The sequence below is a fragment of the Microcebus murinus genome, chromosome 29, assembly GCF_040939455.1.
Source record: "Microcebus murinus isolate Inina chromosome 29, M.murinus_Inina_mat1.0, whole genome shotgun sequence".
NCBI classification, from domain to species: domain Eukaryota; kingdom Metazoa; phylum Chordata; class Mammalia; order Primates; family Cheirogaleidae; genus Microcebus; species Microcebus murinus.
Window position 1 is genome coordinate 13,031,723 of NC_134132.1, and position 23,969 is coordinate 13,055,691.

At 39.3% G+C, this 23,969-nt stretch overlaps 1 protein-coding gene across 10 annotated transcripts in view; it reads left to right on the top strand.

Annotated features, from left to right (window-relative positions):
- WDFY3 (WD repeat and FYVE domain containing 3) overlaps positions 1 to 23,969 on the top strand; it is a 269,179-nt gene that overhangs the window by 209,137 nt on the left and 36,073 nt on the right. For 8 of the 10 annotated variants that reach the window (XM_075998724.1, XM_075998728.1, XM_075998723.1 and 5 more), the window contains 8 exons: positions 1,744 to 1,971; positions 7,009 to 7,062; positions 9,319 to 9,487; positions 12,308 to 12,471; positions 15,155 to 15,303; positions 16,977 to 17,097; positions 17,714 to 17,799; positions 21,450 to 21,530. In XM_075998724.1, the coding sequence (XP_075854839.1) occupies positions 1,744 to 1,971; positions 7,009 to 7,062; positions 9,319 to 9,487; positions 12,308 to 12,471; positions 15,155 to 15,303; positions 16,977 to 17,097; positions 17,714 to 17,799; positions 21,450 to 21,530 (1,052 nt within the window). The remainder of the gene's footprint in view (positions 1 to 1,743; positions 1,972 to 7,008; positions 7,063 to 9,318; positions 9,488 to 12,307; positions 12,472 to 15,154; positions 15,304 to 16,976; positions 17,098 to 17,713; positions 17,800 to 21,449; positions 21,531 to 23,969) is intronic. The other 2 variants (XM_075998729.1, XM_075998732.1) reach the window with 1 other exon arrangement.

Below are 23,969 nucleotides of genomic sequence, written 5' to 3' on the forward strand. Positions count from 1 at the left end.
TCATCAGATGATTTTAATTATCCCTGCCATCAGCTTCTCAGGCCATTGGTTTTAATATGAAAAATTTGAATCTTCTGTAAACTAACTGCTTTTGAAAAAGCGACAAGTGAAATCAGCACAGCTGAATGCTACTGGTATTTACTACTGACATAATCTATCACGTCTTTGATCCTGATAAAAATAAAAACGTAAAAATACACCCTCTTTTTCGGACCTTAACAAGGAGATTGTAAAAATACGCATCAAAGTCTCTGAGTAGTCTTTTTTTTTTTTTTTTTTTTTTTTTTTGAGACAGAGTCTCACTTTGTTGTCCAGGCTAGAGTGAGTGCCGTGGCGTAAGCCTAGCTCACAGCAACCTCAAACTCCTGGGCTTGAGTGATCCTTCTGCCTCAGCCTCCCGAGTAGCTGGGACTACAGGCATGCGCCACCATGCCCGGCTAATTTTTTATATATATATCAGTTGGCCAATTAATTTCTTTCTATTTATAGTAGAGACGGGGTCTCGCTCTTGCTCAGGCTGGTTTTGAACTCCTGACCTTGAGCAATCCGCCCGCCTCGGCCTCCCAAGAGCTAGGATTACAGGCGTGAGCCACAGCGCCCGGCCTCTGAGTAGTCTTTTAAAATTTGTAAAAAATTACAAGATGAAATGAAATTCTATTTTTACCATGCTGCAAGTCCTTGGCAATTATGTCAATGAAAAATAAATTTCATGAAATCCTCTTGGTGAATTCATAATTACTCAAAAGCTTCTCCTGAATATTTCATTTCCAAAGCTGCCGTTTTAGATCTATTGAAGATTCCTGAAGGATTAACTGCTAATATTTTATGGATATAATACTAGATCCTTAGCTTTTTCCCCTGAAGGTACACAGAAGTACTACTGTGGTATGTAGTAGTATAACTATTCACTCAATAATCTTTACTGTTAGATTTATTTATTTTTTTTTTATTTTCTATCGTCAGTCCTGACCTATAGATTTAAAAATCTTTATTTTTCTGCCTAAATCGTGTACTTATGTTCTGTGAATCATTAGGTAAGTTAATTATAATCATATGTTGAAATGTTCTACATCTTGTCATTCGACAAATAAAAAGAACTTATGCCATGACGTAATTTCCACTTAAGTAAAATGGTCTGGATCTATTCTGGTGCCAATAGGAAACGGTTTTCCTTTGATTTTTATTATGAAAGTCATGTTCCCTGTTGGCGCTACATGTTTATATCCTTTCTCTAAAATCTTTGGAAATGTGTACCAAGCTTACCATTCATCTAGTCTATTGGCACTATTTCCAGATCTGATTTCCTAGAATTTCTCCTGTGCGTGTTCTAGTAACTTTTTCCAATTTTGTGGTATCCTTAAAATACCATGTCAATTAACCCATATGGGGCCATTTCAGTATATTTTCATAGCTAATATTACCGTTTTTCCTGTGCCAGAGAAACAAAATCCCTTCATGAAGCTCTCTGTTAGACTACGTTGCAGACCCTACCCTGTACACATCTGTCGTTTACTCGGCGCTAAAATAACCATCATCTCGGGTCCCCGCAACAAACGCCGCTTCTCGATAAATCGTTAGCGCTTCAGCCGTCAATAAGTGTCACTTTGCTTTTAGGATGTTGACCGAGAATCACGTGGCCCGCGCTTGCCTTCCGCACAGTAACTGGTTTTCCATGACTTGTTGACTTCTCACTGTCACTTCTGCCTTTGCTTTGCAACCCAACCCCGGGCTGTCTCCCGCCAGCGCCAGCAGAACGCGCTCAAGTACGTGGCGGAGGAGTGGTGCCAGACCGAGGGCGAGCTGCTGCGGGAGCGCGGGCTGTGGGGGCCCCCCATCGGCTCCCACCTGGACAAGTGGATGCTGGAGATGACGGAGGGGCCCTGCCGGATGAGGAAGAAGATGGTGCGGAACGACATGTTCTACAACCATTACCCGTACGTGCCAGAGGCCGAGCAAGAGACAAACGTGGCGGTGAGTGTGCAGAACCCAGTGTTTGGGGTGACTCTCGTGGTTTGTTTTTTTTCTTTATTTCTTTGTGAAACATTGTTCCTTTTCAGGCACATTCCCTCAAATAGCTAATTTGGAAGATTGAACAGACTGTACTGAATCGATAACGTCAGGGTGGAGACGGAAAGCAAAGATGCAGCACTGTGACAGGGAGATGTCGTTGTAGGGAAGGGGTGTAGATCACAGGCTCTGAAGCCCAAACTGCACAGGTTTAAAACCCAGCTCTACCACTTTTCTGGCTGGGTACAAGTCATCGAACCTTTCTAGGTTTCCATTCCTTTGTGTCTAAAATGTGGAGCCAATAATAGTTCCAACCGCATGGTGCTGTTAGGAGGATTAAGTTAGTTGTTATAAAATTAGTGAGGTGCTTAGCATGGTGTTTGGCATAGAACAAGCACTATCTAGGTCTTCTAACGAGTAGTTCAGATTGTATAATATGAGGTGGTTCAGATTGTTCCAATGCCTTTTTTTTTTTTTTCTCTGCCAAAAGCCAAAAACCATGGCTGCATTCATCTTGTACTCACTTATTGAACCTCTGTCCTGAAGCTGCTTGGAACATAGATCTTAGAATCAACCTAAGTGCCCATCAGCAGAGAGGAATGGATGAAGAAAATGTGGTGTATATATTATTCACCTTTAAAAAGAGGGAGATCTGTCATTCGTGACAACATGGGTGAATCCGGAGGGCATGCTAAGTGAAATTAAGCCAGGTGCAGAAGAGCAAATGCCGCATGATCTTAATGTGGAATCTAAAACAATTACACTCAAAGCAGAGAGTAGAATGGTGGTTATCAGAGGTTGGGGGAATGGGGAGAGGTTGGTCAAAGGGTTTGAAGTTTAAGTTAGACTAGAGGAATAAATTTTTTTGAGATCTATTTCAAGCTGCGATAACTATAGTTAATAATATGTTTTGGTATGTTTTGCATTTGCTAAGGGAGTAAATTTCAAATGTTCTCAACACAAAAAATAAGTATTCGAGGTGATGGATATGTTAATTAGCTAGATTTAATCATTCACATTGTGTACTTATAACAGTATTCTGTGCTCCATAAATATAAATAATTACAATTTGACAATTTACAGTAAAAGTTTTTTTAGGAAAAGAATATGGGGCTGGGCATGGTGGCTCATGCCTGTAATCCTAGCACTCTAGGAGGCCGAGGCGGGAAGATCATTTGAGCTTAGGAGTTTGAGACCACCCCCGAGCAAAAGCAAGACACCCCGTCTCTTCTGAAAATAGAAAAAATGAGCTGAGCGTGGTGGCATGTGCCTGTAGTCCCAGCTACTTGGGAAGCTTAAGTAAGAGAGCTATGATGATGCCACTGCTCACTAGCTGAGGTGACAGAGCAAGACTGACTCAGCAACAACAAAAAAGAATACAGGTCTTAGCCCCAGCTAATAGTTGTTATTAAAGATTTTTGAAGATAGCTCTAAAGCAGGGATCCTCAAACTTTTTAAACGGGGGGCCAGTTCACTGTCCCTCAGACCGTTGGAGGGCCGGATTATAGTTTAAAAAAAACTATGAACAAATTCCTATGCACACTGCACATATCTTATTTTGAAGTAAAAAAACAAATGTGCAAAAACACCCACATGTAGCCCGAGGGCCATAGTTTGAGGACACCTGCTCTAAAGTGTACTTTTCTCAAAGCCATTCAATTCTGTCAAGAATGCCATACTTGATATAGCCGTACTTTAAGGCACTATAATTTCTAATAGGGGAGCACTCGGTAAAAAAATTAACCCACCTATATTTTTGCAACCTTTTACTAGCACCCACTTTTATAAGAGCAAAGCAGCAATACAATCTTCAATATTTAATCTTTTTCCCCCACACAAACAATCATTAAGAATTTAAGCCTTTAGCAGTTTGCTAAAATATTTAATTGAGTCAACATTCATTTAAATTGAGTCCATTCAGGAATACTAAAATATGAAATGAATATGTTCTCCCAAATATGTGACCGACTCACTATTTTGACGACTGAGGCATATACTTTTGAGTTATTTTCCCAGTAACCGTAATATTTTTTATCCTATGTATACTCCTTTCCTTTTTTGTAACAATTTCATTTGTTTATAAAAGTATATTTAAACTTCTATATCAGACAAAAGCAAAGTAACCCATTCAGAGTTTACACCTACAACCCTAATATCATCAACGTTTTTACCTAAGCAAAGAAGTTCACCAGCCTATGAAATCTAAACAGATACTCTCATACATGAGAATGCACCATATGGAACTTATTTTTTAACAGATGGTTACATATTGGAAAATACAAAGCAGTTGAGAAATGTTGGAGATGAATTTACATAAAAGGAAAAGGCAGGTGGGAAGGGAGACAATTGTAGAATGTAGAATTCATGCTTCATAGTTCATGCAAGAGTCAAGGTTAACCTGCTTTATATGATGACATTTTCCGAACGAATCACTTTTATTTTGGTTTTGGCAGTTCAAAATCTTTCGTAAATTTGAAATGCCATTAAATGTTCACTGTTACCTTATGGAATGTGGATTCTGGCAATGTTGAAAACAAAGAACTTTGCAAAAAGTAGAAGTATCTGGTTATCCCACTGACTTCTACCATGAAATAAAAAAAAAAAAAAAGAAGCTAATATTTACAAAGCACAGTGAGCTAGATGCTCTGCAGAGCCATTGTATGATTTTCATGTCAGTCTTATAACGGTACTCTGAAGTACCGTTAATACTGTTATCCCAATTTACAGAGGAGGAACTACAGCCTAGGATAGTTAAGGAATCTTCTAGGTTACAGCTACTAAGTACTGGAGTAAGGTGTGAATATAGTTCAGCAGTACTTTAGCAGTTGAATCACTTTGAAAGAGAAGAGATTCTGCTGTTTCCTGGTTTTGTGACATTGCCCATAGACAGTGAGTATATTCCATATTTGGTTTTGTCTCTCAGATGCTAACAGAGTGCCTAATACTTAATAAATGTTCAGTGAATGGACTACCAGCACTCTGTCTTCTTAAGTTATAGACTTTTTTCCATTGCTTCCTGTTCAGCACTCTAGAATTTTCCTAAATCTGAATTTTTTCCACTAAGAAAGGGCTAGAATCAGATTTTATGGACCCTGAAGTGCATATAATTTAGGAGAGAGCTCTGCAAGAAAAAGAGTACAGAATTGTGAGTACAAAATTACTAGGGCTCTGCTTCCAGGGTTTCTAAGGGGACCCAGGAGAAGCGAGGGCCACTGAAGTCTAAGCTACATTGACCCCATAGTCAGTCCACCCCATCCTGAGCTGTATTACACACTGCTTCCCAGAGTCAGAGATGAATCACTTCTTTCTCTTTGACACCCATAAATATAATCAGTACTTTCTGTGATATAACAGATGTATGCCAACCTTAAAATTGCTTTTGAAGGCTCTTGAAGGGTAAAGCAGGCTTTTACCTATTGAGTGCTGGACCTTTTAGTAAAATTAAGAATCCCAGTCAATCAATCAATGAGCAAATATGGATTAAACCAGCACTGTGTACCATGTGCTACAGGAAAAAAACATAAGGGTAGATACGGAAGACCCTACCCACGTTCTGGTTGGAAGTATAGATAGTGTACATCAAAGTTGGGTTGGACAGTAGTAATGGGTCCATTTTGCCTTATTGGCTTATTACATATATATCCAGCAATCTGTCTTGGCTTTTTTTTTAATGAATTTCGAAGTGACTTGCAGAATCAGTACTGTTTACTTCCACGACATCTTATTAGTATTAATTAGAGTTCAGTATTTGTTTCTAATTCTTTTTTCACTGAAATAAATTTTACATACCTCGAAATACACAGATCTTAAGTGTACCATTCAGTGATTTTTTTTTTCTTTGTCTCTTTTTTTTAACATTGGATTTCCTGATCTGTTTTTGCCTTTAAAATACTTTTGTTGTGGTCCATTCAGTGAGTTTTAACAAATGTATACCCTACACTTTTGTAATCTGAATCCCTACCAAGATAGAGAACATTGATGTAGATCTTAAAGATTATTCTTCAGTAGAAGGTAGACTTTTACAAGTTTGCTTTAAGGAGAAAGATTCATGAAAACCATGTAAAATATTTGAAAGGATGCCTAGCAGTCCTAGTTTGTTTTGCCTGCAGAAGCAAACATTTGTGAAAACATTGTGCCTGCTCATATTTACTATAGGGAAAGGTACCAGAAGTCATTGCCTGATTAAAAACTATGAAAGGGAAGAAAGCTTGGAAGAAGTTCTTGGCTGCATTATTGTGTATGTGTAGCTATCTGTGTGCTTACATGCATAAGCCATGTGCTTAACAGAAATTGCCTTCTTGTTGATCAGGATTTTATTCCGAGGAGAAAATATAAATCCAACTACCTAGTTCTTTTAAAGGGACTCTTTAAAAAATTTTTGGTCTAGGAGACTGATGATCTCAGCCAGTGTACATTCTGCTTTCAGCCTTTCTGCAATGGTGAAGGCAGTGGAAACAAAAAAAAGTAGGTCCTTGGGCTTTTATTGGAGGATGTTTTTTCACTAATAAGCACTTAGTGATTTGTGTGGCATGGGGTATCGTAGATGATAGTTTAAACCAGTTAGTTGCTTCTGTTCCAACGCAGATCTGGGAAATAAGCACAAGGAAAAGAAGATGAAATACGTTAGCTAGCATTAGGTTCTGTTATACTGATTTCTGTTTTTTCCTTTTGAAACCATATAGAGAATTACCTGTAAGTCATCCAAGAAAGTGGCAGCCTGTGCTGAAGTTTTGTCTGTGTGATTTGTAAGAGTTTGTCCTGTTCCGTAGCCCTGAGACTTTCGGTGTGTGCAAGTTTCACTTAAAGCTACTTTTGATCGTTGAAAAATAATAACTGCAAGGTGCAAAGTGATTATTTAAGCTGCTTAGGCTATCATGTTAAGTTTCTTTTGAGTGTCTGCATCTTCCATATTTCATACGATCCTCAAGAAAATTTTATTTTGTTTTCTTCTTTATGTTTTTTTTTTTTCTGATGTGTCTATACTTAATACCCTGTTTTCAGTCTGAGATCCCAAGTAAACAGCCCGAGACACCCGATGATATCATTCCTCAAAAGGTAAAACACAAACTACCGTAAAAAGAATGCAAAACTACTCGCAGTTTTTTTTGTTTTCTTGGGTTTTGTTGTTTGTGCATGGTAGACTAGACTAACTTTTCAAAGACTGGCTTTCAATTTGTTGTTTCTGTAAGTTCCTCAGAGTTTTGAAACGTTGGTTTCCTTCATGCTGAGAGGTGATGTTCTTCTACCCTTCCTCAGCTTTGTTCTAATTAGCTCTGTAGGGTTTGTGCTGCTCACTAACAGGCTTCTCACTGTAAAACGTGAATCGCTTCACACACTAACAAATCATGAGGCATGTTAGTAATGGGCAGCCGGCATCTTCAACTCTTTTTTTTCCCCAATCACTCATTTAATTCTTCTAGATACTAAAGTGTGTATTTGGAGAATGCAACACTGTCTTCTCCTTTAAAATTATTATTTTTTTTCAATCAGAAGGAACTAATGGAAACTAAGCTTTGTGTGGTCACATTTTTAATGTTCCCAGTTTGATTTATTTTGATTAGGATAAAATTTAATCATTGTTTTCATTTTCCAGAAGGATGAAGTACATAATTGAATAAAAAAATGTAGTTTTCTAGAACACAGAAATGGACCTCAAAAAATATGTAAGGGAAAATTCTTCTGGATCAAGTTTTAAATCTGCATTGAAGTCAGTAACCAAGTAAATTCTGTCCCCCATCTATTAATTCATTGTCTTGCCCATCACTAACTATGCTTTCATCTTTTTAAATATTAGCAATTTTGAGTTGAATATAACTGTCATACAGAATGGTTATGGTGCAAAGTTTACTACCTTCCTTTCATTTTCTAAAATATTACAGTATCCTCATTAGTTTGCCCATCAGATCAAGCCTTTGAGTTGTAATATTATTTTACATAATTTTAATACTTTCTTATGTCATGTAATGTTTTTCATTCTCCATATGCTGTATATCATTGCTCAGTTCACTGGCAACTCTGTTCCCTGACTCTGTACCTAAAGTTAAAAGAAGGGTAACGTAATTTCACTTAGTTACATTTCTGTGTAAAAGTTAGTGCAGTATCTCCGTGTAAATATTCCACCCAAAGGGGCACTCGTTCTCCACTTCAGTTAGAAACTATTTTTTTAAAAAAATGTTGCTTGAACTGAGCAACAATGAGATCATACATATTCACTGCGTGAGTTTAAAGAGTAGGCAAATAGCAGAATATTTTTAATTAGATGTTCATAGGAAAGGAGAGATAAAATTATGTTTAGAGGGGGAAGGTTTTAAAGCATGTTTCAAATTCCGTTTTTTTTCTTAATCGTTAATCCAAAGTCTGGATCTGATTCTGACCTGAGGAGCCTACATACACATAAACTTTTCCCTCTGTGGTTTTAAATTTTGCAGGATAGCTTAAACTTTTATTTCTCATTGTCTGTGACTTTTAAGAGGAAAAAAAAAAATTGTACATGCCTTGATCATACCAAAACAGTAAATCTTTTCTGATGTTTCTAGGTAATTAATTTCTTCTTCAAAACGGACTTATGCATATTCTTGCTGTACTCACTTAGTAAGTGATGTATCATCATGATCTTTCACACAACAGACAAGAGTTAGCAGATTGGAGGTACCAGCTTAGGCTAACCAGAGGGTCAGCTGGCATGGAACTACTAGAACTACTACCCACCTGTCCCTGGTGGGTCAGGACTCTTAGAAGGATCTGAAGACGGTTTTGGCCATATCCAGAGAATTCCCAGTGAAACATGGGCAATATGGGAAAGAACAGGGCAGTTCTGAGTCTCTGTCTCCAAGCGTCTGACGTAAACACTCGCACTAATGGTTCTAGCCGAACGGACAGCCCTGTAGGCCTAACTGACTTGATTTGGGGTGGAAGCGAAGTTCCAGGCTCCTCCCAGACGAGACAGTCTCCTTGCAACTCGATGTTCTTCTGCAGGGGACATTCTCTTTGCTGTACAGGGAGGTTTCTCGGCACATTGCTGAAGATGCACTGTGCTAACACGACAACTGTTCGGCTAGAGATTATTTTTATTTCAGGAAGGACAAGACTGCAAATGCTGTTTTACATACATCTTTTAAATATCAGTGGAATTTAAAAATAGAGAAATTTAACCCTAAAGTCTGTGGATTTGCTATATATACATACAAGACCATATTAAATGCCCCTAGAAAGGGTGACACGAAGAAATTCCGACACCATACTTCTTCTCAAGAAGCTCATATTTTAATTCTTGGGAGTAAATTCTCTGAGGCGTTTTCTTTTATTTCTCAGAAACCTGCTCGGTACAGGAGGGCCGTGAGCTACGACAGTAAAGAATACTACATGCGACTCGCCTCTGGCAACCCAGCCATGGTCCAGGACGCCATTGTGGAGAGCTCGGAAGGCGAAGCTGCCCAGCAAGAGCCTGAGCACGGCGAAGACACCATCGCCAAGGTCAAAGGTCAGCCTCCCCGGCTGTGATGTTGATTAAGAGTCATTTGGGGCTGGGCGCGGTGGTGGCTCACGCCTGTCATCCTAGCACTCTGGGAGGCCGAGGCTGGAGGATCGCTCGAGGTCAGGAGTTCGAGACCAGCCTGAGCAAGAGCGAGGCCCCGGCTCCACTATAAATAGAAAAGAAATTAATTGGACAACTAAAAATATAGATAGAAAAAATGAGCCGGGCATGGTGGCGCATGCCTGTAGTCCCAGCCACTTGGTGGAAGGCTGAGGCAGGAGGATCGCTTGAGCCCAGGAGTTGGAGGTTGCTGTGAGCGAGGCTGACGCCATGGCACTCACTCTAGCCTGGGCAACAAAGCGAGACTCTGTCTCAAAAAAAAAAAAAAAAAAAAAAAGATAATTTGGGATATTTTTGCATTTGAATTTATATGAAAGTAGGAGCAACTGTAAACAGTAGGGCCAACCTTAAAAGCACCCATACATATTTCACCATCTCACCTTCTCACAGGTTGATTTCTTCACCAGAACTAAAGTGACCGGCTTTTCTTTATTGCCTGCATATGAATGTATTAATGCCCTTTGATGTCATGAGTTTTTCTTTTTTGTATTTGGCAGACTCCCCAGTGGCACTTGATACTTTAAGTTAAGGCCCTAATACCTAACTAAATAAATATTTACAAAATTAAAATACCTGCCAAATATGTCATTAGTGTATGTTAGCCAACAGTAGGAAATAATGGTCTGTCTTCCTGTGGGCCAGTAGAGATGATCTCAAATCTAAACGTTACAAGCTCGGTAGATGATAAGTTGGACTAAAATAAAATGTCCACAGACATTTTTAATTCTGTACTTTTATATACATGTCAGCGTGAAATACTCTTCCCCTCCTGAAGCTTCTCCACAACCTACCTGTACCTTAACAAATCCCACCCAATCCTGAACACAGTGGTCAAACATCAAATCATCCTTCTCAAAAGCCTTTTCCCACGCCTGTGTCCACCAATAATATTTGCTCATGTATCTTTTAGCAAGTTTAATGATTTTTCACTGCTGTATGTTTTTCTCTTTTGGATTTATGAGTTTTTCTCAGAGGTAGAGATTATTTCTTCTCATTTTACAGTTTTTGACTCATATGACTAGGACAATACGGAGATTCCATCAATTCACTTGCACAAGTAAATCAATCCAATGATTGAATCTTTCTAAGCCTTTGATTCGCTAAACTCTACGTCTAGCATAGCTCTTTGTATCTTTGCGGTTTTAGCTCAATTAGAGATTCTCAGGCAGAGAAGGCCAAGTGCCGATGACCCAAACGCAAATCATCTGACAAACTCTGTGCATTGCACCTTGGCTTATGCCCAGCAACTGCACCTCTGGACCCAACTCACAGTCATCACAAGAGAGGCTGGGTATGTTTAATAACGTGATCTGAAGTGAATTCCTCATTTCCTAGCTTTTAATTTTAAAACTAACTTTTAATTTAAAGATCTTACTTTATACTCTAGGGCTTTATTTGCAGAATATGCAAAGGCTTTTGAATTTCCATTTCCATTAAAAATAATGCAGCTGTGAGCCTGTGCCCCTTGTGGATGTTCCCAGCAGGGTTTGATATCTCTTGCTTGCTCATTTACACCCTTTCATATCTGAAAATGCAACTGTGCTCAAGGCAAAGCAGAGCCTCTGATAACTAGTGTCCAGAGGATAAGACTCTAAACAGGGTGGCTTGTGCTTTTCCAAAATGCTTAGAGCGACTGTAACTTGCAGGTGTAACAATACTTTTCATGGCACAACTAAGGAATGTTAATTTAATTCAACGTGTGCTTTAGAGTGTATTTTGAGGACTTCCCGTACCTGGGATCTCCACTGGTTACTACTGTTATCGACTGATTTTAACTTCTCCCGCTGTGATTATTTGTAAAGTTATCAAAATGTTGATAGTAAAGTGTTTTCTGCATCTGCACATGAAATGGGCTGTGCCTATATCATAAATAATTCTGTTCTTGCTCTTTCTGACCTAACGTTTTGATCATACTCATTCATATATGTAAAACCTTCCTGCCACTTGTACAGTGAGGCTTGAAATAGTCTTCATGAGCCCTTTATGTAGGTGGGACCTCTTAGCATCATGTTTGTAACTTGCTGTCTTTATTTTTATTTGTGATAGTGATTATTCATGGTGTCCCTTCAGTGACACCAGTCTATAAGCAGCACAATTCTTACGATTAATTATGCCAAGCTTTCTGTTTATCATTACCATCAAGTGGCACTGACTGAGAATGTATTATGTATTACATATAATACTAGGCACTTTACATGAATTACCTCATTTGGTCTTCCAGCAGCCCTCTGTCCTCTGAGATAGATATTCTTGTCCCGGTTTTTTTGTGTTTTGTTTTTGTTTTGTTTTGTTTTGTTTTTTAATAGAGGTACGGGGTCTAACTATGTTGCCCAGGCTGGAGTACAGTGGCTGTCCACAGGCACTGTCGTAACACCCTACAGCCTCACACTCCTGGCCTCAAGTGATCCTCCAGCCTCAGCCTCCCAAAGTAGCTGTGACTGCAGGTGCGCCCCACCCCACACCCGACGCTCGTCCCAGTTTAACAGATGAGAAAACTCAGGTTCAGAAAGCGTGACTAATTTTCCAAAGTCACACGGCTGTTTTAACAACCCAGAGCCTGGTGCTCTCGGCCACTGAACTGCGCCGCTTCCCTGAACCTCCCAGAACTGTCTCACACCGGACGTGTGTAGGCGGGACCACGGGGAGACTGCACTGCTCCCCAGAATGAGTCCCACCACGGCCCCCTTGGTTGTCGCGCCCCCGCAGGTCTGGTCAAGCCTCCCCTGAAGCGCTCCCGCTCCGCGCCCGACGGTGGCGACGAGGAGAACCAGGAGCAGCTGCAGGACCAGATTGCCGAGGGCAGCTCGATGGAGGAGGAGGAGAAGACAGACAACGCCACCCTGCTGCGCCTTTTGGAGGAAGGAGAAAAGGTACTGTGCTTCCGAAAAGCAAGGCTTGCATCGAAGTGACATGCTGTGAGATGGGTTGGTAGGGTAGTTGAGGATAAATGTCTTAGTTTCTTTAATAAAATAGTTTTTTTTCCCTCTTCTCTCTTTTTTTCTTTTATTTCAGCATATTATGGGGGCATAAATGTCAAGGTTACGTATATTGCCCTTGCCCCTCCTCCCCCCTCGAGTCAGAGCTTCAAGCGTGTCCATCCCCCCAAACATGACACATCTCACTCGTTATGTTTGTATATACCCGTCCCCTCCTCCTCCCCCCCCCAATAAAATAGTTTTAAACAACCTTTCGGGCTCAGTACTCTACTTCTCTCATCTTCAAGGGTTTTCTGACCTCTGCGAACACATTAAATAGCACACATTTCCTCGGATGCAATATTAACACCTGGCACCTCATTCACTGTCTTCCTCCACACCCTTTATCTATCAGACCTCAGCTCCTGCCGTGATTCTCTATTTCAGATCCGTGGACACAACGCATTCAGTCACTTGGCCTGGTAGTTTTTTTTCCTACACCTCCGTGATTCCGGTAGCCACCTACACGCAGCTTCAGCCTGCCTGAGCCATCCCCTCCAGCCTCCTGTTGCTGAGCCTCTGTGCTCCTTCTCGTACAGAGACACTCCCGTTCCTCTCTCAGCCTCTGCTCCCTGCTGGCCTCTCTAGGTTCATTTCATCAACTCTGCCCGAGGCCTGAGCCCCCGCAGCCTCACGCACCGTGTAGTCAATTACGCCCACCACCTTGGGTTTTCTTTACTCTGCGCTTTACTCATATTGTTTTTTTTCTGCCAACACGCCCCTTTCTTCTTCACCTGCGTTACCTCTGTCTAGTAACTCCCATTTGATATAATTCCGTTCATCTGGATGTCTGTAATACTCAAACGCAGGAATCTTTCCTTGACTTGTCTTGCCAGTGCAGGCTTGGTTAGATGCCCTCCTCTGTGCTTTTATAATGCCTTGTATGTGTCGCTATATGTCATTATGTCATAATTATTCGCTCTTGTATCTCTCTCTCTCTCTCTCTCTCCCCCTAGATGGTGAGCCCCCTTCTAGGCAAGCACCGTTTCTTATTCTTACCCTGTTGCCTTGCACAGTTCCAATCACATGCTAGAGATCCAGTAAACCTTTGAATTAAGGAGTGACTGGTTGAATAAATAAGGAATTGGATGTGTAGTGAATATCACCTTTTTTAAAGGATGTTCTTTTTTTTTTTTCTTTTGGCCTGTTCTTATATTAGATCTTGGTATAACCCTTGAGGATCTTACCCACTAAGAAGCAGTAACCAGAAATTGGGGTATAATTAAAACAGTTCTGTTCAGATGTATGCCCTAATTCATCTTAAATGACGATATCTGAAGAAAAGATCACATAAATATAAAAGCACATCAGACGTGAAGGAAGCATAGGAGAGGCTCCTGGGGTCTTGGGCGTGGGCACTGATCACACTGTATTGTCAGCATTTGAAAATTTCATCGAGCTGCACACTTAGGAAATAAACACTTTTCTGTGTGTGTGTATTGTGTTATGCTGCAATAGTTATTTTAAAAATCAAGATCAATTGAATGTGGCAATGAAAATTGGCATGCATTTAGGTATTTTACAAAGTCTGTCGTATTGCTTTCATTTTTAAAACTTTTAATCTCATAGGCACAGTTTTTGCTCCAGTCGCTTTAAGTTTGAATAGTGCAGGAAGTGTATTCAAAATGACATTTATTCGACATTTGTTTAACTTTGATTTAACTGCCAGTTTTTTTGTTTTTTTTTTCCTTGACTCATGTTGAACTGAGTTTAAGCAAGAAAGGATTTTTACTAAGAATCAGGTACTGCCCCTTTGGAAAGAAAACAATACTAGCATTCAGCAACCCTCCCTCCTATGAGGAGAGTGAGACTCTGCCAACCTTGCCTTTTCACAACGGCACGGCAGTCTGCCAGGGAGACAGGACCAGGTGGGGAGCGAATAAGGACACATTCCGCAGTTCCAGTTCCAGGGGCTGGGGTGGCAAAAGAGGAGAGTGAACTACGTGGGGGAAAAGACAACCGACGATTCCTAACCTGATCGTGTGCGTTACCTCACTTAACGCTCACAACAAGCCAAGGGAGGTGCATTGGAACTTTGCAAATGAAGATTCAGAGAAATTAAGAAACTTGACCCAAGTCTACAAAACGACAGAACTGAGAATAGACCCAGAGTTAGCAGGCCCCACACTTTTCCCCCTGTGTCATCATCTTGCATCACTCAGAGCACAGTCTTACCCTAATCTTGTGTGTGTGCCTCAGCCCCCTTTCCTGCCAAGCTCACTATGTCTGTCTCCCTTTCCTGTTTCCTTGCTGTGTCTGTCTCCCGCGATAAGGACCCTGAAAGGAGGAACCTTGTCTCAATTGTTCATCACTTGGAGAAGCCAGCAGCACGTTTGTGCCTGGAACGTAGTAAATCCACACTGAATACTGAGAGAGATGGGATGGGTGGATAGCAGTGAGTGAATGGCGGTTTCCTCTTACATCAGATACAACTCTGACTGCAGTCTAAGCTAATTCTTCTTTACATGCTTAAACTCAGGTTTAATATGCTTAAGGAATGCCGTAGCAAAGTAACAAAAAAGAAATTATCTTTTTTTAAAAAAACTATGTTAATGAGTGTTTATGGGCTTCTTTATAGATCCAACACATGTACCGTTGTGCTCGAGTCCAGGGCCTGGATACCAGTGAAGGGCTGCTACTTTTTGGTAAAGAGCATTTTTATGTGATTGATGGATTTACCATGACAGCAACCAGGGAAATAAGAGATATTGAAACCTTACCTCCAAAGTAAGTAAATGAATGAAGAGACACAAAGTACAGCTCTCTTTAAAAGACAAAAATATATTTGCATAGTTTTTTGGGTTTTAATTTAAAAAAATTGTGTTCTAAGTAATGTTACTGCTCAGTTTATGTGCTTTCATCTTTACATGTTCACTAAGGGTAAATTCTCACTTATTTCAAGGTAATAAAGAAAAAATTTTCAGATATCAACCACACAGCAAAAGAAAATAAAAAAAAAAAAAAAAGAAAAAGAAAAAATTTGACTTGTTTATCGAGGTGAAAACTAAATGAAATGAATTTCTATGCATTATTAGCATCAGACACCAAGTTACTTGTTTTTGATCTATGCGTTTATAAATTTATTCTGAATTTGTAAAATTGTTCTTTTTTAAAAAAAAAATGGTAGCAGATACACAGTTGTAGACAAAATGCAGGTTGTCGCACAATACTCCTATAAATGAAAGAGTGTCACCAGGTGCTCTGAGTACCGTAGAAGCTGCGTGACAGATGCAGCAGCAGGAATTAACTGAGTTTTCTGTATCTTCCTTTTCTTCTACCTGTCCTGAGATGGATGTGGTAGTGAGGAGTGGAAAACTCGAAAGACAGACAAAGCTAGAAGGAAGATAAGCTTAAGCCTTAGAAAATCAGCAGGCCCTTTCTCTTCTTTTAACATTTTGAATATGCACTGTTGAATGTAGACATGGTCTCTGTAGTCCATGCCTAGGAAATATTTCAAATAATCATCTTCAGTAACAACCAGGGTCACATTAGGACTTTCATGGACCCTCCTTCCATACAAAATATTATTAACCCTTTGCACTCACTTGCTTTTTTTCTCGATTCCTTTATTCTACTCGGGATTTAATTTTTTAAATACCCCAGATTTTACAAAGCGCAGCAGTAGAATAAAAAACTGGAGTTTCTTTTCATACAAACTTATTTATTTGGATTTTTTTAATATTTCAAATTACTGATACATTCAAAGAGTAATTTTAATCTCTATAATTTTTGCTAACCGTGTCAAGTCACACTCGACATCCGAGTGCAGAGGGTTAAAATTACGCTTCGTGACTGTTAGCATGAAGATAAATACACTCATATACTAAAACATTCCTAGAAGTTCCATTTTTTTTCCCTTCGGATTTTAAAAGAAATTAAAGCATTTTCTTGGGCCCCAAAGTATGTGAGCGCAGGCCCTGTGCTGACTATGTGTGGTAGATAAGTTAGTCATGACAGTAATAAGGGGATTTTAAAAATTGTATTCATCAAGATTGAACAATGTAGTGAGACCCTGTCGCTACAAAAAATAGGAAAATTAGCCAGGCATGGTGGCGCATGCCTGTAGTCCCAGCTACTTGGGAGGCTGAGGCAGGAGGATTGTTTGAGCCCAGGAGTTGGAGGTTGCTGTGAGCGAGGCTGATGCCACGGCACTCACCCTAGCCCGGGGAACAGAGTGAGATTCTGTCTATTAAAAAGAAAAAAAAATCATCAAAGGAGATTCCTTGTATCTCAGGTAGCTGACAAATTCTTCTTTTAATGTTTTTTTTTTTTTTTAATTGAAAATTTTGATGTAGTGTTCTCCCATCCTGTTTGTATGTTGGAAACAGCACACCTTTTGTTGGGCAGTCAGTTTATCTCTTGCTCTGTTTTTATTTCCTTTTGCTCTTGGCTGCCTGTAGCATGCACGAGCCAATAATCCCCAGAGGAGCCAGGCAAGGCCCCAGTCAGCTCAAGAGAACATGCAGCATTTTTGCATATGAAGATATCAAAGAAGTACATAAAAGGAGGTATCTCCTGCAGGTGAGTGGAGTAGTACTACTCAATGTTTTGTCATGCCCTTTAATCAGAAGATGTACTATTTTAAAACTGATATATGCCACAAAAATCCTCTATAGGATCCACATTATTTATTCCTTAGAGTGTTCTTTAGATTTGGTCATGTGATAGACAAACCCAGGTCACAAGGATGCATAACTCTGTATAATACACCTCTCTCTTTTTTTAAACACAGCCCAAAATTTGGGTGATATCCTTATTTTCCATCTTTCCCTGTAGACATCCAAATTAACATTTTTAATTGTCTTTTAATATAAAAATTACATCCTTACTATAATTTTACAAAGTTATAATTTTATGATTATTTTTATCATTCAAGTAAAGTTTTTAGAAATAAATTGAGCAAAATAAGAAAAATCTATTTATTGCATAGCTCAATTTGCAGGGAATTCATGATTCTGAAATTGGTTTTAATCAATAACTTCTTCAACATTGCAGAAATGTGTAGTAGAAAAGTGAATAGAATCACTGAGTTAATGATACTGTTAGCGTGAAATAAAAAAAAAAAAGAAAAGTGAATAGAAAATCGAATCTGTGAACTTATGTTTTTTCTTAATGTTTTTCTCTCTGATCATTTCAGCCTATTGCTGTGGAAGTTTTCTCTGGAGACGGACGGAATTACCTCCTTGCATTTCAGAAAGGAATTAGAAACAAAGTCTATCAAAGGTCTCATTTATCAGGAGCACTTTACATGCTATCATGGGATGAGATGGGGAAACTGGGAGGGGGAAACTATTCCCAGTCTAGCTAGTTTTTTAAAATCTCGAATTAGATCAGTAAGTCAAAATCTTTGAAGATGTTTGTTTTATTTTTGCCAACCTCATGACATACGATTCTTCTAACTTTTAAAATGATGCAATTTTGGCCGGGTGCGGTGGCTCATGCCCGTAATCCTAGCTCTCTGGGAGGCCGAGGTGGATGGATTGCTCAAGGTCAGGAGTTCAGAACCAGCCTGAGCAAGAGTGAGACCCTCTGTCTCTACTATAAATAGAAACAAATTAATTGGCCAACTAATATATAGAGAAAAATTAGCCGGGCATGGTGGCGCATGCCTATAGTCTCAGCTACTTGGGAGGCTGAGGCAGGAGGATCGCTTGAGCCCAGGAGTTTGAGGTTGCTGTGAGCTAGGCTGATGCCATGGCACTCACTCTAGCCTGGGGAGCAAAGTGAGATTCTGTCTCAAAAAAAAAAAAAAAAAAAAAAAAAAATTTAAAAAAGTAAAATGATGCAATTCTACTGCAACATGCCATTTTTCTTCTTGGTAACTTATAGTAGAGATCATCAAAACTGCGTTTATCACTAAGTCCTGTGTCTGTAAATATAAAAGGATGATGAAACTGTAAAATAGGTTTCCTTGCTATTGACAAAGATGACACCAATGCTATTCCTTGCTATCGAATTCAGGGATTGAGTTCCCATAGAAATTATATTACCATAAGACTCTTTTCTGGCCTTGGAAGAGAAGTTGGATATCTTCATTCTTGAAAAAGTAGAGTAGCCAAATAAACCAGTTAGTCTAATCTAAGCATGTTTTATCTTTGTAAACTATATTTATTTTTTTTTTTGAGACAGAGTCTCACTTTGTTGCCCAGGCTAGAGGGAGTGCCATGGCGTCAGCCTCGCTCACAGCAACCTCAGACTCCTGGGCTCAAGCAATCCTCCTGCCTCAGCCTCCCGAGTAGCTGGGGCTACAGGCATGTGCCACCATGCCCGGCTAATTTTTTCTCTATATATTAGTTGGCCAGTTAATTTCTATTTATAGTAGAGACGGGGTCTCGCTCTTGCCCGGGCTGGTTTCGAACTCCTGACCTTGAGCAATCTGCCCGCCTCGGCCTCCCAGAGTGCTAGGATTACAGGCATGAGCCACTGCGCCCGGCCTGTAAAGAACATTTAAAATGTACCTTTTTTAAAAGAAAACCAGGACATATCCATGGTGCTTGAAGATGTTTCTATTGGATCTGTGCATAATAAGGCTTTTCTGAACTGATGATAGAGATGAGAGACATTCTCTTGTTCTCTGAAGGGTGGTGCAGGGAATTTATTATTTTTTTTTAATTTCAAAATATTAAAGGGGTACAAATGTTTGTGTCACATGGATTGCTTTTGTAAGGCTTGAGTCCCGGCTGTAAGTTTGCCCATCACCCGAATAGTGTTCATTGTATCATTAGGTAGGTTTTGTCCCTTCCTTCCTCCCGCCTGTCCCTTGCTTGATTTTCAATGAGTTTTACTTTCCTGTGTGCACACGTGTGTGCCCATCATTAGTTCCAGTTTAATAGAGAGTGTATGTGGTGTTTGTTTTTCCATTCTTGAGATACTCAGGACAGCTGTCTGGAAGTTTTGTATTTCAAATTACTTCCATGACGAGTACCTAATACACCGTGCAACGCTGCTTATCACTGCAGTGTAGCAATAGTACCTGTGAGCACTTGGGAAATGAGGGTGGTTCTTAAAAGACAGAGCCTGTGGGTACCGGTTGGTAATTCAGAACTCCCTTCCCATATGGGAAGGGCTCAGGAAAGTCACTGCAGTTCACTTATCTGATTTATTAATTCCTAACGGTGATACTGTTTTCAACACTAGGAAATTATTTGTTTTTCATAATTAGAAGCTGCTACAAGGAAGATGAGCTTTGTTTTCCTCTTGAGAAATTTCGGTTGCCAAGTTTAAGGTCTACGTCCATTTCAGGAATTTTCCCATAGTTCTCTTTTGCCTTTAAGAATTTATATTAAGGCCGGGCGCTGTGGCTCACGCCTGTAATCCTAGCTCTTGGGAGGCCGAGGCGGGCGGATTGCTCAAGGTCAGGAGTTCAAAACCAGCCTGAGCGAGACCCCGTCTCTACTATAAATAGAAAGAAATTAATTGGCCAACTGATATATATATAAAAAATTAGCCGGGCATGGTGGCGCATGCCTGTAGTCCCAGCTACTCGGGAGGCTGAGGCAGAAGGATCACTCGAGCCCAGGAGTTTGAGGTTGCTGTGAGCTAGGCTGACGCCACGGCACTCACTCTAGCCTGGGCAAGAAAGCGAGACTCTGTCTCAAAAAAAAAAAAAAAAAAAAAAAAAAAAAAAAAGAATTTATATTAAGGCCGGGCCCGGTGGCTCACGCATGTAAATCCTAGCACTCTGGGAGGCTGAGGCAGGAGGATTGTTTGAGCTCAGGTGTTCAAGACCAGCCTGAGCAAGAGTGAGACCCTGTCTACTAAAAAAATAGAAAGAAATTAGCTGGACAACTAAAAATATATAGAAAAAATTAGCCGGGCATGGTGGCGCATGCCTGTAGTCCCAGCTACTCGGGAGGCTGAGGCAGGAGGATCGCTTGATCCCAGGAGTTGGAGGTTGCTGTGAGCTAGGCTGACGCCACGGCACTCACTCTACCCTGGTCAACAAAGCGAGACTCTGTCTCAAAAACAAACAAACAAAAAGAAGTGATCAGATTTGAGGTATCTGTAGGAGCAAGTCATTCTAAACCAGATAACAGGCCAGGCGTGGTGGCTCACGCCTATCATCCTAGCACTCTGGGAGGCCGAGGTGGGAGGATCGCTTGAGGTCAGGAGTTTGAAACCAGCCTGAGCAAGAGTGAGACCCCGTCTCTACTAAAAATAGAAAGAAATTAATTGGCCAACTAAAAATACATAGAAAAAATTAGCCGGGCATGGTGATGCAGCTACTTTGGAGGCTAAGGCAGGAGGATCGTTTGAGCCCAGGAGTTTGAGGTTGCTGTGAGCGAGGCTGACGCCAGGGCACTCACTCTAGCCTGGGCAACAAAGCGAGACTCTGTCTCAAAAAAAAAAAAAAAAGAAAGAAAGAAAGAATAAAAGAATTGATATCGTGAGCAACTCTGCAAGAGAGCTTAATGCAGTATCACATCATGGTTCTATCTTGTATGTTATGTGTCTTTATTTACATAGCGATGTCTTTTGTTTGGCTGCCATCATCACTTACTGCCATGGGAAGATCTAGCTGTTAATGACTCTTTAGGACTTCGTTAAGTTGACTCAATTCCTGCAAATCAGTGTTGCAAGTCTTTTTCTTCTGGTAGTGTGGCAGCATGTGGGAAAATTCAAAATAATACATTTTGCCGTAGGCCTTTATGTTTGGTTTTGGAAGTCAGCATCTTGCCTTTTTTTTTTTGTAACCAATAGTACTCTATTGGTTATAATTATTGTATATTCGTTCCCTTTGCCTGCTGTTTACTGAGTAATGAGAGGGTAGCTGCAACAGTGAAGATCTAAATATGAAACATCGTCTCTTAAGCTTCCATTAGATCCTGACTGAGATCTCATTTGCAATTTTATGCTATTTTAAAATTTTCCAGGTTTTTGGCTGTAGTGCCATCCCTAACCGACAGTTCGGAATCTGTATCTGGGCAGCGACCGAACACAAGTGTGGAGCAGGGGTAGGTGTTTGTTGCTTGTACATTACAATTTAATAATGGAATTAGGATGGTTTATAGCTGGACAGTATTATTTAACATTTTTAATGAATGTTTCTCCCCCCCCCCCAACCTTGCCTGCCCTGTGGTTGCAGACAATTATTTAAATACTGGAAACTAAAAGGGAGAAAAGAAAAATGCATGCGTAGTCAGGCATGTCAAATCACCACTCACATTTTGATCAATTACCTTTTGTTTTTTTTTAAGCAAGTGTATATTGCTGTGTGCATAATTGAGTTTATACACTCTAAATACACATTTTTATTCTGCTGCTTCCATTCAGTGTTACGTTTAAATATTTCCCCCTGCCTTTAAAATATTCTTCAGAAATAATAACTTTTGTTGGCTACCTATTCACCGAATATATATATAAAGCATTCTCTTATTTTGAGATATTTCATCTTTGCCAGGTTTTCTTATCATAATACTAGAAATGTAGTTCCTCATTATTTTGTTAGGGTGGAGTCCTCTTATTAAAATAAAGGGTATTTATTTAAGGCTTTTTATATACAAAGCCAACTTGATAACCATAAAACTATACAAGTTTATATTCCACTATTAGTGAGTGGACAAATCTGCTTCCTTCAACAGATACTTGCCAACTTTGTGTGTTTTTATTTTTCCTGATTTTACACAATGCTTTCTCATTTTTTAAATGTATATTTCTTTCATTATTAGTAAGCTTGACCTTTGTGTATGTTTGTTAGACATTTTAAATCATCATTTGCAAATTGTCCATATCTTTTGCCCATTTTTCCTTTGAGTTCCTATTATTTCTATGGGGTTTTTCTGTAATCAAATGTTACTCCTCTGCTTGTCACATTTGCTACAGATTGCCCAGTTTTCCTCTTAATTTTGTTGTTTCACATTGAAATTTAAACTTCTGTTCTTATGTATTCAGACCTATCAATGGTTCCTTTGTGCTCTTTACACCTGCTTTTCATCTTAGAAAGTCCTTCTGCATCAGGCGTCCTCAAGCTACTGCCCGCAGGCCACGTACAGGTGTTTTTGCCTGTTTGTTTTTTTTACTTCAAAACAAGATATGTGCATAGGAATTTGTTCATAGTTTTTTTAAAACTATAGTCCAGCCCTCCAATGGTCTGCGGGACAGTGAACTGGCCCCCTGTTTAAAAAGTTTGAGGACCCCTGTTCTAGAAACAGATAATGATTGTTTATATTCTTAATTTAAGAATATTAATTTAAGAATATTGTTTATATTCTTATATCATTAAGAAAATGATATAACCATTTTCTTAATCCATAGACCCAGCTCCATTTGTATCACTCAGCCACTGATAGCCCTTTGTAATCCACTGCCTTGGAGCTGTAAATTAATTATTTCAACATGTTAGAAAATGACTTAAAAATTTACTAGGGATTCAATAATTTTTAAATAAAATTAGATTCCAGTCTGTGCATATCTAAATGTATTAAGTTTGTGTATTTCTCTTTAAGTTGTTGCTTTTATTTTCCATTAGCCAAAGTAAGTTTAGCAAATACCGAATGCTAAATGTTTGCTTTTGTTAACCTCAGAAACATGTCCAGTTCCTAATCATTTGGGTTATTAACAAAAATACAGGAAGTGAAAATTTTCCTAATGAGCCTTTTTTCTACTTGTAAGCAAATTGCTAGTTTTCCTGCCTAGGCGAATCTTAGACTTGCTATTTCGTTGTTCTTGCTGCCTTTCCGCTGAGTTGGCAGTTCTTAAAGAACTTTTCAGAGCTCAGAGGCAAGAAATAGAAATTAATTTCCAACTTTCCAATCTTCTGTTTCAGTTGTACCCTTTCTTATAAATTTGAGAAATAATCATGGCTAATTTTCCAAAGAGAAAGTATCCTGCATCTTCAGTCTATCTGATTGAAAGAATTTATCTAGAAGTGGAAAGTAGTAGCTATACTATTGAGCTGGATGTATTTATGACCTAAGGCTTACAAATCTATTGATTTCCTTTCAGATAATAAAATAATATAGCTAAATACTTTCTTCCTGATTCCATGACCAATTATTAATTATCTATATTATAAAGCTGATAAACCTTAAATAGGATTTTATAACATTCTAAGAAAGTCTGTTATCCAAAAGAGTAGTATGCAAGTTTTAAATGACCTAGACACCAATGTGTTCACTGTCACAAAATATTCATATTTTCATTTATCCAATATCTTTTAAGAGGAGATGTACTATGTACAAAATATTGTATAATATTTCAGTTATTCCAATTAAATGTCTTTGAATCTGTTTACATAGGGATTATAGTAAAAAATTAGAAAGTTGGACTAGACCAGTGTCTTCCCAACTCTTTTGACCGTGACCTACAGTAAAGAATTCATACTAAATATCATCCCAAGACACACAAAGTCATAAGTAATAAGACAAAATCCACAGAAAATACTTTCCCTTACT